This window comes from Ambystoma mexicanum, chromosome 3p, assembly GCF_040938575.1.
Source record: "Ambystoma mexicanum isolate Mex_15411 chromosome 3p, UKY_AmexF1_1, whole genome shotgun sequence".
Classification (NCBI taxonomy): Eukaryota; Metazoa; Chordata; class Amphibia; order Caudata; family Ambystomatidae; genus Ambystoma; species Ambystoma mexicanum.
The window spans coordinates 738,654,220-738,669,436 of NC_090925.1; the positions used below are offsets into that span (position 1 = coordinate 738,654,220).

General features: G+C 48.1%; 1 protein-coding gene across 2 annotated transcripts in view; it reads left to right on the forward strand.

The window, feature by feature from the left end:
• The window catches only part of SRCAP (Snf2 related CREBBP activator protein), a 2,075,623-nt gene that overhangs the window by 1,378,623 nt on the left and 681,783 nt on the right, over positions 1-15,217 (forward strand). For both annotated transcript variants that reach the window (XM_069651627.1, XM_069651629.1), the window contains 2 exons: positions 1,713-1,967; positions 9,464-9,751. In XM_069651627.1, the coding sequence (XP_069507728.1) occupies positions 1,713-1,967; positions 9,464-9,751 (543 nt within the window). The remainder of the gene's footprint in view (positions 1-1,712; positions 1,968-9,463; positions 9,752-15,217) is intronic.

Here is a 15,217-nt window from a genome sequence, read left to right on the forward strand (position 1 = left end):
GTGTATTGGGACAAGTACCCAGCCATTCAACACTACACACTGCATTCATACTAGTTTCGGGCAGGGCTGTCTCAGTCATTGGGTTTCATACCAGAAACCAGACATCCACAACAAGAAGTGCATATTGGTTACACACTCCATTCACCCAGGTCCCACCCACAGGGGGTGTACCCACAACATACAGTCACTGGGAAGGCTCCAGCCAGTCTGGCCTGGACTTCACTACAATACCATATAGAACTTCCACCCAACAGCCAGTCAGGGGGAAGGGACAGAGTCAGGGTTTCCCAGGTCTTTGGGAAAACAAGGTAACAGGCAATAGAAAGCAAGAGGCCACAGGGCCCATTTTGTTTCCTACCAGGAATCAACTGATTCCAATGGCGGGGCCTGGGCATCCCAAAATGGAGGATACTCGGAGCACCTGTCAAATTCAGCACAGAGCTACCACCAGCCCATACCCTGCTCTGTGTGTCACACACAGGTGCCCAAAAACATACACTAGGGGCACAGTGTTGTACCCCTACCCATGGGTGCCATAAGGGTATCCCGTGGGTCTGTACACCAAACCAAAATTGGAAGAGCTGCACTGCCAGGAGTCCCACACGGACTCCTGGGCAGATAACAATACAGAACACAAATGAAAAAGGACTACAGGACAAGGACAGGAAGGCCCTGTCCCTCCAATGCATTTCATGCATCACAATGAGCATGTGAATCCATGCCAGACCCCATGCTCGAGAAGGAACAAGTTACTTGCCTGTAACTGTTGTTCTACAGCATGGGTCTGGCATGGATTCACATGTAAACCCTCCCACCTACCCCTCTGCGGCTCTTCTCTTGGTCCTACTGCCACTTTGTGTTCTACCAAATCTGATGATGGCTTAGGTAGAGGGCAGTCATTGGCTGGGGGCTGTATGACCCAGAGACCAGTGATTGGTTGTTAGGAGAAGGACAGTTCAGAAGTGAAACTGATTTATTTCTTTACCGAGGATTCCCAGCCTGACGGGGAATATTCATGAGCATGTGAATCCATGCCAGACCCATGCTGGAGAACAACAGTTACAGGTAAGTAACTTGTTCCTAATTCTAATGGGCCAATTACATACATTGTACATCAAAAGGTCAGTCCATCTCAGCGCACTGGGTAAGAACTGTTAACAAGAAGGGCTTTTACTTTCCAGAATTATTTGGAGGTGCAAGCATACATTTCACTCTCTCCACTGCCCCATAGGGATTGCATGGGTGTAAAGTCTACCACTGCTAAACTTTCCTTGTCTTGGGTGGTGGAGTTCTGGCCTAGGGTTCCGAACTGGGTGACGCCTAGAATTGTGGAATTGGGAAGAGTACCTCTGCATTTTCTTTTCCTAAACCTTTTTTCCCCGTTAGCGTCAGTTGTTGTTGAACTCACTACATTTTTTTGATCTTGAATCCTCAGTCTAAATCCAATAATAACCACTCTGCTCTCCTTAGACTGTGCATTTCCATGCAATGCATTATCTAGGCCCTTTGTGTTCTGTCATGACTTGTTTTGCACTTTGGATTCTCTCTACTCAGCTGTAGAACATTAATCAGTATCATTTGACCAGTGTTTCTGCTTTGCCCTCATTCCTTTCTTAATGTGCTCTTTTTCCTTTTAGTGTTACTTTGCTCTCTGGTTTCTTTTTTTCTGCAGTGCTGTACACTGATTGAGGTACCTCTCTCATTTTCAATAGGTAACGTTGTTCACCTTGTGTCGGCTGGTGGTCAGCATCACATCATCAGCCAACCAGCCCATATGGCCCTTCTCCAGGCCATGACCCAGCAGCAACAACTGCAGCAGAGTGCTCAGGCTCAGGTGGGGGTGCAGTCCATGTCCCTGCAAGCTGTTCCTATGGCACATCAGTCCGCCGTGGTTCCCAACTGTGTGCCTAGTGTTATTGAAAGTGCTGCTGCTAGTGGTTGTAATATTCCATATTCAGCTGCACAAGGTAAGTGCTTTTGGATACCACTTGTTGCATCTGTTTCTTGTCCCTCCATACCTGTGTGAATTGGAGTGATGTGCTGCTTTTCATATGAAGGTTAAAAGCCCCCAATAGCTGAGTTTTGCAGGATATTACAGTACTTAGTAGATATGTCTGCCTTGGTAAACGACTCATTTAAAGCCTTTAATGGAAGGAAAGGTAACCCACTGCTCAGAAAGCAGGTGAGTAGTGTCCCACATGCTTTACACGACTTGTGAGAAGGGTGACGCTCACTGAAGAACGCTTGTATAGGCAAGGCTACTTTTAAACTGACTTTATTACAATCCTGTATCTCACTACTGTTTTCCACTGGAGATTCTAGTTCCAATTACAAGTCTGATCTCTAATACTTTTATATTTTGCTGTATCATCTGCATATGGTTTGAGCAAAGAGTGCAGTAATATGTGGATTTGCTTTTGATAATTTAATACTTTCTTTGTGATGGGTTGCTGTTGCACAAAATAATCTAATGTGTTTCTCACAGTTTAAAGTACAGTTGCAGTTCACCAGCATAGTGTCTGCCATGCATTCACATGCTCATGAATATTCCCTGTCAGGCCGGGAATCCTCGGTAAAAGAAAAAACTATTTCACTTTCACTTGCAAACGGTCTTTCTCCTATAAACCAATCACTGTACTCTGGGTCAGACTGCCCCCAGCCATTGACTGCCCTGTCCCTATGCCCCTCCTCGGCAGCCATCTTCATTTTTTTACCACACGTTCAAATGTTGGGAGTCCTCGAACTTTTCTCCGTGAGCTATTCCGTCTTTACTTGCTTTTTTCAGAAAAAGTCCTATTTGTAGTCAAACATAGCCCATAGCGTGGTTCCGTTTGTCAGTGAGTTTCAGAGCCCCTCAACGGCAAGGTTAGTCGAAGGTTCCAGAAGGCTATTGGGCCTACTCCACACCACCGACCATGTCGGAAGAGAAGAAAGAGGGAAGCTCTCTTTTCAAGCTCCGCTCCAGATGCGGACTGCTGAGCGTGTTTGTGGAGGACAAACCTGTTCAGTTACTCTACTGTCTTCACCCGGATTGCAAAGAAGAAAATTACAAAATCTGCCTCGGGTTCCCCAAAAGAACAATGAAGGATTGTCACAGTAGACTGGTGGCGTGGCTCAGCGGCAAGGCCGCTGCCACGTGCCCCAAGCAGGGTCATGCATCACCCAGGACTGGTTGGTCAGAGTAGCAGGCTTCTAAGTCCTTTGAGGGCGCTCCATCAGTGGTGGTCCAAGATAAGTCCAAGCACCATGAGTCAGTTTCCGTCGGGGTCGCCACGCAAGCGAGTCCCGCGATGGGCAGGGCACAATCATTCTCACCATCTGCCTCCATCTCCAGCCATCGATCCAGCTCCTCAAAGAGGCAATCGGCCAGCCCTGCTAAGCTGCAGGAGAAGCCCAGGGTTGAAGAAAAGACAGCCGCCTGCCCAAGAAGGCCCAGGCGGTGCTAGAACAATCGTCGACTATCAAGATGGTGGCAGCTGCACTCACGAAGGCCAAAGGAGCTGATCCAGTGAAGGTAGTCCCGGCTGTGACCAGAGTATCCATACCCCTGAGGCGAGGGGCCTTGGCCGGTGCGGTGGAAAAGACACTGGAAAAGAGGATGCCGTCACAACCCGGTTCCAACCCCTCAGGATGCAAAAAAGAGGGGTGTGAGAGGGCCACAAGGCGTACCCCAAGACATGGATGTTTCTTCCTCAGACGAGGAGGACCAGGCGTCCACGCACACGACCCACAAGGACATGAGGGACGACGGACGGAAGCAGACGGCGGCGCAGGGCCTAGTAGGCCTACCGCTCCAAATCCACTTATAGATATGTTGCTGCACATCCTTTTGAACCTACACACGTTGGTGTCGGAAATCCATGGAAATCCAGAAAAGGATGCTGCAGTCTCTGGCCCCGGTGGCATTGATTCCGCCTCCCCGCCCACCCCCCCGAAGGACAAGGATTCAGCGACAGACGCAGCGATGATGGACAACGTTATCGTCACGGCAGGCTGTTTGCCAGATGAGGTGGGGTTGTTCCATGCCATGGTCGCCAGAGCTTCCCCAGCTGACGACCGAGGAGACCAAGAAGGAGGGCTCCTTATACCAGAGCCGCTAGGCCAAAGGGAAGACCATTATGGCAGTGCCCCTCGTGGACGACGTGTGGGAGGAAGGCCTGGCCCGCCTGAAGAATCCTTGCTCAGCCCCGGCCAAGAGGGATGGGCTGGAGAAAAAGTACAGGGTGCCGGAGTCCGCACCCAAGTGCCAACCGTTGCAACCGTCGCCGGACTCGGTGGTGTCAGCGGCTGCGAGGTAGAGATTATCTAATCCCTCATAGTCGTCCTCAGTCCCTCCTGACAGTGAGAAGAAGTTGACCATCAAGGCAACCAACACATTGGCAATCCTGACCAGGTATGACAATAAATTGTGGTACAATCTGGCTCAGATTCTGGAGTTCCTACCCGACGACAAGCGGGTGGAGGCAGTCTCCCTCCATGAAGCCGAAGTGGCATCGGACCATGCTATCACAGTGGCCGTGGTCATCGCCGAAACAGGTTTCTGACAGATTGGAAATGCAGTCTTCCTCCGTCGTCGAGGCTGGCTGAAAGCCACCAATTTCTGCCAGGATGACCAAATGATGGTACTGGACATGCCCTTCAAAGTGGCATAACCTTTTCGGGAAGGCCATCAACGAGTCCTTGTAGGCCATCATGACTGATAAGGATACTGTGATGCTGGAAATGCATCATTGGGACAGGGCCTCTTAATCCTTGTCCTTTATTGCTTTTTATCATGTGTTCCTAGTCTTGTTTTTCGCACAGGAGTTCACGGGGGACTCCTGGCGGTGCGGCTCTTCCTGTATTTGGTTTTGTGGACAGACCCTTGGGATATCTTTATGGCACCCATGAGCGGGAGTATGACCCTGTACTCCTAGTGTATGTTTTTAGGCACCTGTGTGTGGCCCACAGAGCAGGGTACGGGCTGGTGGCAGCTCTGTGCTGAATTGACAGTTGCCCTGAGCGTCCTCCATTTTGGGATGCCCAGGTCCTGTCATTGGAATCAGTGGATTCCTGATGGGGAAACAAGATGGCCCCTGTGGCCTCTTGCTTTCTATCGCCTGTTAACTTACTTTTCCCAAAGTCCCGCAAAGCCCTGACTCTGTCCCTTCCCTCTGACTGGCTGTTGGGAGGAAGTTCCATATATGGTGTTGTGGGGAAGTCCAGGCCAGACTGGCTGGAGCCTTCCCAATGACTGTATGTTGTGGGTACGCCTGTGGGGTGGGGCCTGGGTGAATGGAGTTTATGATGAATACGCATTCCGTGTTATGGGTGTCTAGTATCTGGTGTTTGACACAATGACTGAGACAGCCCTGCCCGAAACTGGTATGAATGCAGTGTGTAGTGCTGAATGGCAGAGTGCTTGGGCTTGCGGGAGGCATGGTGTGATTTGCTTGAGCTGCTTGGGCAGATGCCTTAAAGTCTCAACAAGCATCGATTTGGTTAAACCAGAAGATTAGAGACAATGGTAGAACGCTTTTCTGGCCTGAATGGTACCTTAGCTGAACAAGATGGATTGGAGATCTGGGGAAAGATGGTAGATGGCTTTCTGCAAATGAAATGAGTGAGAAGTGGGACATTGGTGGTTTTTCAGAGGCTTCCTACAGACGTTTGAAGAAATGTGTGGGTAATGTTGATTGGACTAACGGGCTTGACTTGAATATTTTTCTAGCAAAACCAAAACAAGGCGAAGGTGGATTAGCTAGCAAATTGTATAGAATGATTGTTGCAAACTATGACGGTAATGACAAGATACGGGAGGAATGGAGTCGGAGGATTGACTATAACCTCCGAGGTTTTGCACAATATGTGTAGGAATGTACTTTCATGCTCTTTAAATCTAGGAGAGCGATCTCGACAGATTAACATTTTGAACAGGGTTTACTGGTGCCCTGAAAGGTTGAAAAAGCGATGTCTCTCAAATGCGGATGAATGTTGGGGGTGTGTACAGCATGTTGGCTCCTTTGAACATATGATGTGGAGCTGTGTAAGAGTTTGTGGTTTTTGGGCTGAGGTGTGCGAGGCATGTGTTACTATACTGGGTGATTGTATAGATCTGGATTTTAAAACAATGATATTGGGAGACGATGTGGAGTTAAGTGACTTGATTTCCTCACAAAAGTGGTTGTTCAGAAGCGCCATAGTTGGTAAGAGGCGGATTCTTCGTGGGTGGAAATCTAAGGTAGCTCCATTAATGGATGAATGGATTGATGAGATGCACAAACTCTCAAAAATTGTAATGATCTATAAGCTGAAAAACAAATTGTCCTCATTTGATAAGATTTGGGGGAAATCACTGACTTTCACACATTGTTTTCTGTTTTTGGTGGGTGGTATATGGTGCGGTGAGTTTCATTTTTCTGTCAATGTACTGTTTTCATCTACATTAATTGCGATATTTGACCTTGTTCAGACAGATTTTAGATTGGATACTGTAATGTTTGTTAAGGGCGGGCACCGCGTCTCTGGCACCTTCGACCACGAGCCAACGTGCCGATTCGGTGAAGAAGAGGAAGTCGGACCACCCGGATAAGCTTCTGGAGAAGCCCCGGAAGGACCCATCGGAGAAGGACAAGGGGGAGCAGGGCGCTGACCCTCCCCCTAAGGTGAATGCCCTTAGCTCGACCAAGGTCTTGCAGGCCTGGATTCACCAGGCGAAGCCATCCATTGACGGCGTGGTGGCGTCCCTAGCAAAGGCTGTGGATGTGGGTTCGCAGGGTACGGCCCCCAAGATGAGATTCTCCCTGCCTGCCAGGAGGGAATCGTTGTTCCAGCCTATTGAGAAGCCGCCAGAGAAGGTGATGCCAGTCATCTACCCGAAACCATCTCCCCTGGTCGAACACTCCTCTGAGTAGGAGCTCTCCACTCCCCAGACCATTCTGGAGAAGAAATTCGTCGAAGCCAAGGCCTATGGCAGGGACCCCGACGAAGGAGACGTTGAGAGTGGCGACGAGACCGACGAGGAGGAGCAGGCCTTGGATGACCCTACACCGCTTCCGCCGTCCCTACCACCTCCGCCACCTCAACAACCACCTCAACCCCAGATGACATTTTGGTGGACATTCTGCAAGCGATCCACATCTTGTGCTCGGCGATTTGGACGAGGATGCCCCTTCCGCCTACGGAGGATCCCACGGCGCTGATTGATCCCGCGGCACCAGGGCCATCAGGTGCGCCCCCTACCAAGAAGAGGAGAGTGCACCCTCCACCGCCTTCTCACCCATAGCCCCTTCCCCTCCCCACCCCCGAAGGAGAATACGGACCCAGACACGGTGACAGGCACGGATGACGACAGTGGGTTAGGAGAACTCCTGTCTCCGCCAACCAGAGGGGCCCCTTCCCACCACAACCCCCCAGCGAAATAGGCTTGTTCCATGCCATGATCTCTAGGGCCTCGGACCTGTTTCAGCTGACCCCCGAGGAAAAGGAGGGTTCCTACACCACAAGGCAAAGAGGAAGACCGTTCTGTCGATTCCTCTGTTGGATGACATTTGGGACGAGGGTCTGTCCCTTATGAAGAATCTGTCGTCGGCCCCAGCGAAGATGGACCGATACGAAAAGGAGTACAGGGTGCCGGACTCTGCATCCAAGTGTTTTAAGGTCCCATCCTTCCCCAGATTCAGTAGTCTCAGCGGCGGTGAGGAAGAAATCCTCTGGCTCGGCAGCGTCATAGACCTCTCCTCTGGACAGCGTGGGAAAGTAGTTGGATGCCATTGGACGACGAGTCATCACATAGGCAACGACAACCATCAAGGCAGCCAATGCCCTCGCCATCGTGGCGCGCTACGACAGGGAGCTCTGGTTTAAGATCGCTCCCCTCCTGGACTTCCTGAGGACAAGCGAACGGATAGGTGCGGAAGGTGCCTTCTGACTTCCATCTGAACGAGTCCTGGTGATACCCGTTTTCTTCCCGTCGCCGGCTGAGAGGACTTTGCACTCGCTGGATGTGGCTAGAGCGCTGAAGTTCTATGTGGACCGCACAAAGAGTCTTCGGAAGACACCACAGCTCTGTTTGTGAACTTTGGACCTGTGAACCAAGGGGAGGCCCTCTCGAAGGCTTCCATTTCCAGATGGCTCTCCTGCTGCATCACGCACTGTCATCGTTTGGCAAACCGACCCTTGCCCGGCCGTCCGAGAGCCCATTCAACCAGAGCGATCGCTGCTACCACAACGTTCCTGTCTGGTGTGCCCCCTGATGGACATCTGCAGGGCTGCTACATGGAGGTCAATGCACACCTTCACGAGATTCTACTGCGTCGACTGGGATTCCAGGGAGGAGTCCAGAGTCGGCCAGGCAGTGCTGTGCAACTTGTTCGCCTGAAGGTGAGCCTGGTGAGGAGGTAAGAGATGCTTAATCTTGAGTTGTTGAAATGCTTAATGTTGAGCCTCGCCACCTCCCTGTGGTTGTGCATGTGTGTACTGCCATGTATTCTTGTATTCATGAGCATGGGAATACTTACCTGTAACTGTTGTTCTCCAGCATGGGTCTGGCATGGATTCACATGCTCATGAATATTCCCTGTCGTCAGGCTGGGAATCCTCGGTAAAGAGAAAAAATCAGTCTTTCTATTAATATATTTTGGATTTCTGCAATGGTCGTCCGAGAAAACCCAAAAACCCTTGTTCGTTGGTCTCCAGTGTAGTTTTCCATGTTATAGTGCGTAAGGTTTTCTAGTTCCCCTTTTCTATCCACAGCAGTGTATTTCTGTCTGTCCAGCTCTTCCTTGATCTTTATTTGAGCACACTGAAGTTTGTCTGTAAAAGCTTTTTGGACACGAATACAGTAGTCTTTCATAGGTTTAATAATTTGACTAACAGTTTTGTGCTTCTCCCATGTTCTAAAAAGTTAGTTATTTTGTTCGATTTCCTGCTGAATCAATACAGTCATTAAAATAGCAACTTTTTGCTTCAATAATTTTTTTCCTTGTATTTTTTTTTCCCCTGAGTTTTCCCTAATTTTCTATTTTCGGGGTGTTCTATCTTTCATCCAGACATATCGGCTTGCTTTTTGCTAAATTGTGCTAAAGATGGGGAGAACCACTTCCGGTTATTGGGAGTATCTCTGACATTTCGTTTTTTCAGTGGGGCAAGTGTATCGAGCATAGTCCTCACATCATTATTGTAGTGGGTTACGAGGGTATGTGTATCATCCAAATCATTGATTTTCTCCATCACTCTGATTATACAGTCGACCAAGTACTGCCTACTTTGGACCTTAAGCAGAGGTTTGTGTTGTGCTTTTGAGTGGCGTCCGAAGTTGTAAGTGACAGGAGAAAGACGTCATACTCGGCAGGAGATAGACTTCAAACATATTCACTTGCATGTTTTTAAATGAGTTTGGTAAGGCCTTTATTGGCCAAAATGTTTTTGTATGACTGAATTTTGATCTGTGTGCTAAGATACAAACATTGCTTTGCTTTTCCAGCTTCCATGATGAACAGCTCTGGGATGGTGAAGATCGTTGTCAGGCAGACGCCAAGGGATCCAAATGCCCCACCAAGCATCAGTGTGCCTCAGAAGCAGGCAGCACTACCAACCCCTGGCATTCCCACACTGATCTCATCGATGCAGAGAGGGACTGTCTCTGGCACACCTCTTGGACCAGGAGCTGTGCGGTTTCCTGCACCAATTCGCACCCCAAATCCTCAGCCTACGATGGTTCGACCTATGCTTAGAGTACTCCACTCTCAAGCACCGAGCATAGAGCTTTCGGGTAAGATCTAAAAAGTGGTGCTCTTATGAGCTGATTCACTAACCATCTCAACATCCAAATGCAAGCTGTTTACGCCTTGTTTTGTTATTGGTGCATCCGGTCCACTCTTTCATTTGAAAGCAGCTCCTGCTCTGTCCCTATTGTTGCATAGAAAACATTGTGCTCATCCACTCCAGTAAGGTAGTTTGGCCTACAGATCTCTGACAAATCAGTGGTAGCCTAATCCAATTAATGTGGACATCCAGTTCTGAACAATGAACAGATATATTCCTTACCATGGTGTTAGGCAAGATTGTATGCAGTACGCTGTCGGAGACTACACCAACCTTGTCCTCTTGGCAATAGTTAACCCAACCTTTGGCATAAGTTGGTACAGTGATTGAGCAGCCAGGCTTATCGTAAGAGGGGTCAGTGTGAGCTGTAGGGTTGCAACATAATTTCACAGTGACAAGCATCCAAATAACACTTACACTCAAGGTTTCTTGATTAAACTAGATTAATTTAACAGTCAATTTGAATAAGCCTTCTTTAGAAGGGAGCACAAATGTAACACTTAAATATACTTCAAACTACACATACTCAGTTTCAATAAATCAGTAGATACCCTTTTGGGATGGCATACACACACTTCCTACTCCCTGGGGTGACTTCAATAACTAGAACACTGTGGACATTGATATATCGCTGGTACATTTAAAGCAATACTGAGTTTGGTCTCAAAAGGGGGAAGGTTAGAGGAGGAAACAAATGGTTAACAAGTTTGGTAAGCACTGTTGAACCCCCAATGCAATGTAGATTAACCCTTTCCCAGCTATACAAGTTAATGTTAAAGGTATTTATATAGTGCACCGTCACCAACGGTGTTAGTCTCCAGGCGCTCAGGCGGATCTGTAAACAAAGGTGGACGGGGTGGGTTAGTGGGTGAAGAGGGCGTAGGAAAGTGAGAGGTGGTGCACTGTTAGCAGCTTCAGTTCGGTTTTCACCGTGCGCCGAAGGATCGAAGTGGGTCCTAGCGTGCTGTTGCGATCTATGTGTTCGTTGCGGTGTGGTGAAGTCCATGCGGTTTGCTGTGGGAGAGGTGGTTTTGTGGGTTTTGTGTGCATTAAGTAAGCAGAAATTAGAAGTTTTGGTTGGTGAATTGGATGTCTCATAATCCCTGTAGTTTAGTTTATGTATCAGGTAGTCATATTGGGTTGGTTTATTCTCTCTAGGTTTATTGATAGTCTAGTTTCTATGGTGATGTTAGGGAGAATTCTCATAAATGGCCGATTTCCCTTACCTAATGAGTCCCTCAGCAGCTTTGCTGGATTTCTAGGGTTTATTTCTTTCACCTGGTAAGAGTGTGAGCCTTTCTCCCACTCTTACATGTGTTTTGTTGTGTGTGTTTTCACTTTTTGTGTGATCTTGGGCACTGGAGCCTCACCTACTCCATGGCCTCATATTTTTCATGTGTTACACAGCACCTTCAGTGCAGGGACACAGGGTTGTCTTTGAGACTTCCCCCTGACTCCATTTTCTGGGGCTGACTACTGTACCCCAGAAAAGTTAAAGTTGCCATTAACTTTATTTTAGTCACTTTAAACCACAGAACCAATGCACCCCATCTTAAATGAAGTATTGAAAAGGGTTCATTCTTATCCCTTTTTGTCTGTGTCTCTTGGAGCATTGTCTCGCTCCCTTTACACTAAGACTTGGCTGGTGCCAGTGGTAACTACCCTATTTTTCGTATCACGGTTATCTAATATAAACGTGGTATTGTTTTAGGCTATTATATTAGCCTCAAACATAAACCCGCTTGACTATATATATTTTATGAAGGTTCCGGCTGGGTTTATTCCCCATTTCTTTTTGTAAATGTCTTTCTCATGTTTGAATCTGCGCGCCAAACCAGGTTCGGCCCCTTTGTTCTCCGTCTTTTCGCGGGCTTCTGCACAGCAGCCCTCCTTAAGGCGCCTCAAGGTCTGGGTAGGCAGGATGTGAGGGAGGGGTTTTAGGACCCCTGCCATGGGTTCCCTTGGTAACCCAAGTCACACCCCTGTTTGATTGGCTGGGTGACTCTCCTTGCCAGGACAGCCACCCTGCTGTGTGATTGACAGCCAGGCTGTATGAATGGGGAAAACTGCTTAAAAAGCAGGTCTCTGGGACTGGAAAGGCAGAGTCGCCACTGGAACGAAAGAACCAACAAGGAGCTGATGGAAGAGGACCCCTACCACGACTGAACCGCCCAGTGAAGCCCTGCTGCAGGTCCGAATCTTCAGAATCCGACGACAGAGAAGATCCTCCAGGAAACTTCTTCCCTTGAGCTGGTGGGACCAACCAGTTCACCCAAACTGCAAGCCAGGACCCCTCCTCTGGTCGAATTCGCTGTACAGAGCTACAGTGGGCCGGATAGCCAGGAAGGTCAGACCCTGCTTGTGTTTTAAGGAGCGCACCTTTTAGGCGTTGCTTTGCTCTGCTGCTGGTTTCTTCCCTGGGTAGTGCAGGACCCTCCAGTCTTCCTACTTCTCGTCAGTCCGACAGTCGCTTCAGGAACCGTGAGCATGCAGAAACTACCAGGAAGATCCACCTCAGCTACAGCTTCCTCTCCGTTTTAAGGTACTGTGCAAATCCGGTTGTTAGTTTCGTTCAGCTGCAGTGAAAGTGTTTGAAATCTTTCTCCAAACCGAGGGCTTGTCCTTCTCTTAAACTAACTTTTCTGCCAACCAACCTCGTCTGGAATCCGTGGAACGAACTTTACCACAAACTACCCTGAACTGTATTATCTTGAGCAAAAGACTTTTGACCCATTGACTTTCTCACCTAAGCCTTTACTATCTGATTTTATCATTGTAGTTCCTATTGCTCACTTGCCCTGAGTACTTACCTGTTGGTGTGGTTCAATTTCTGCTAACTTTGTTTTTCCCTCCCTTTTAAATTGCTGGAGTGCCATCCCACTTTATTTTGTGAGCTTAACTTGTCTGGAATTTAAGGGAAGTGGTGTATTAAGAGTGTGATTTTTAAACTGCGTATAATAGTGTAATGTTATACAACTGAAGAGTGAAATAAATGTAAATTCTTTTACTTGAAAACCTTGAGTCAGTGTTTGCCTGAATCATAGTAATTGCTGTCCTTTGTGTAACTATCTGATACTGCTCACTTACTCTTGAGATAAGTCTGGCTGCCCAGCCATCGCTACCACTTTAACTGTGTAGTACAGGCTTGTACCAAAGGTGAATTTGTAGTGTCACTTGTAGTCTTAATTGTGTATAGTGTTCCCAAAGGGTACTGCGGCTGGTTCAGTAGATTATTTGGCATAGTACCCCTGGTTCAGTGAGCACTGTCCCTAGATCGAAAGTTGTTTTATTATCATTTACCAGCTTCTTTCTATTTATTTACTGTTGGTAGTCTATTGGGTGGTATAACATCTCTTCCCTTTCCTGACAGTCTAGTAAATAATGTATGACTTTTTGGAGGGACAGATCAAAACACAGTCAGAGGTTAGAGTGTTCAGGGAGCCAGGACAGCCAATTTCAATTGCGCAAAGTCTAGGGGAGCTGAGGCACTGTTTGAAGGTAAGTTAAAAGTCTTGCACAATGTTATAGAGAGCTTTGTAGAAAACGAAATCACTTGTTGGGCAACAAGCTGCAAGCAACTCTGCAAAAGGCAACAAATGCAAGTCTCAAATGAGAGCAAGCAAGCTACACAACAAGGGGTAAGTACCCCTTAGTTCACAGTAGCTTAGGTCTGAAAAAATGGGTTCCAGCGGGCTTCTGTTCCTCTTGTAGTTCCTGCAGATCCTGTTGTTCCTTGGACTCAATTGTGGGGACAAGAGGGAGGACGTCTGGGTACCCCTGCACTACGATTTGAAGGTCGGCAGTGTTAGGGAGAATTCTGTTTTATGGCTAGTTTCCCTTACCTAGTGAGTCCCTCAGCAGCTTTGCTGTATTTCTTGGGTTTATTTCTTCCACCTGGTAAGTGTGTGAACCTTTTCCCCCCACTCTTGCATGTGTTTTGCCGTGTGTATTTCTACTGTTTGTGTGATCTTGGGCTCTGGAGCCACGCCACTCCAAGGGCCCAACTTTTTGTGTTTGTTACACAGCACCTTCAGTGCAGTGACGGAGGGTTGTCTCGAAGACTTCCCACTGACTCCATTTTTCCAGGGCTGACTACTGTCCCCCAGAAACAGGGAAAGTTGCCATTTACTTTATGTAGTCATTTAACCTACAGACCCAGTACACCCCATCTTACATGGAGGATTGGAAAGGATTAACACTGATCCCCTTTTGGCTGTACCTCCTGGAGCCTTGTTTCGCTCCCTTAACACTAAGACTTGGCTGGTGGTACCCTAACTTTTCTACCGTGATTATACTATTTAAATGTGGTACTGTTTTAGGCTATTGCATTAGCCTCCAACATAAACCATCTTGACCAAATACATTTTATTTTGGGTCCAGTCAGGTTTAGTCACCATTTCTTTGTGTTAATATCCTTCTTGTGTTTTACTTTGCGCGGAAAACCAGGTTTGCCTTCTTTGTTCGTCGTCCTTTGGCGGGCTTCTGTGAAGAAGGCCTCCTTTGGCGTCTGGGTGTCTAGGTGGGCTGTATGTGAGGGAGGGATTTAGTAACCCCCTTCACAGGGTCTCCTTGGAGACCCAAGTCGCACTTTGTGTCCATTGGCTGAGGTGGTTGTCTGCTGGACAAACCCCCCTGCTGTGTGATTGACAGCCAGGCTGTGTGAATGGGTGATTTTGTCATAAAAGGCAGGACTCTTGAGCTGGAAGTCGGAGTCGCCACTGGAACTACAAGAACCGAAGAGAAGCGGAGAAGACGACGACGGCTGCTGCAATTCCCTTGTCCCGGTGAAGCCCTGCTGCAGTCCTGAACCATCTACCCTTCAACGACAGAGAAGATCCAGTCCGGAGTTTTCTTCCCTCTTGCCTGGTGGGATCAACCACCTCACCTTTCTACAGCCAGAGAATCCTCTCCTGGGTCGAAATAGTTGCATGACGCTGTAGTGGTTCTGATAGCCATCAGAAGAGCGCTCCTGTTTTAAAGGAGCGCGCCTTTTATTCACCGTTGCTTTGCTGCTGCTGGCCTCATCCCTGGGTAGTGCAGATCGCTCCAGACGTCGTACTTGTCCCCACGACTGAAGCTTCAGGAACCTTAGGTCTGCAGGAACGACCAGGAACAACTGCCGTGGCACCAGCTTTCTTCATTCGAATAAGGTACCGTGTCCATTTGGTCATTCTCTCTGTTCGACCTTGAAGAATCGGGGTGAAACCCTTTTCCTTGCCGAAGGCTTGTCCTTTCTTCCTTCCCTCTTATAACTTTTGCCTCCCTTTGACAATATCCAAGTATTCCTGGCAACGTTAATCTCAAACTGTTCTAATCGCGTGATCCTCGACAACAGAGCCCTGATCCATTTGACACTGGCGCAGGCCTATTGACTTTGTCTCTTAGAATACGTCCTGTGATTCAAGTGCCTTGA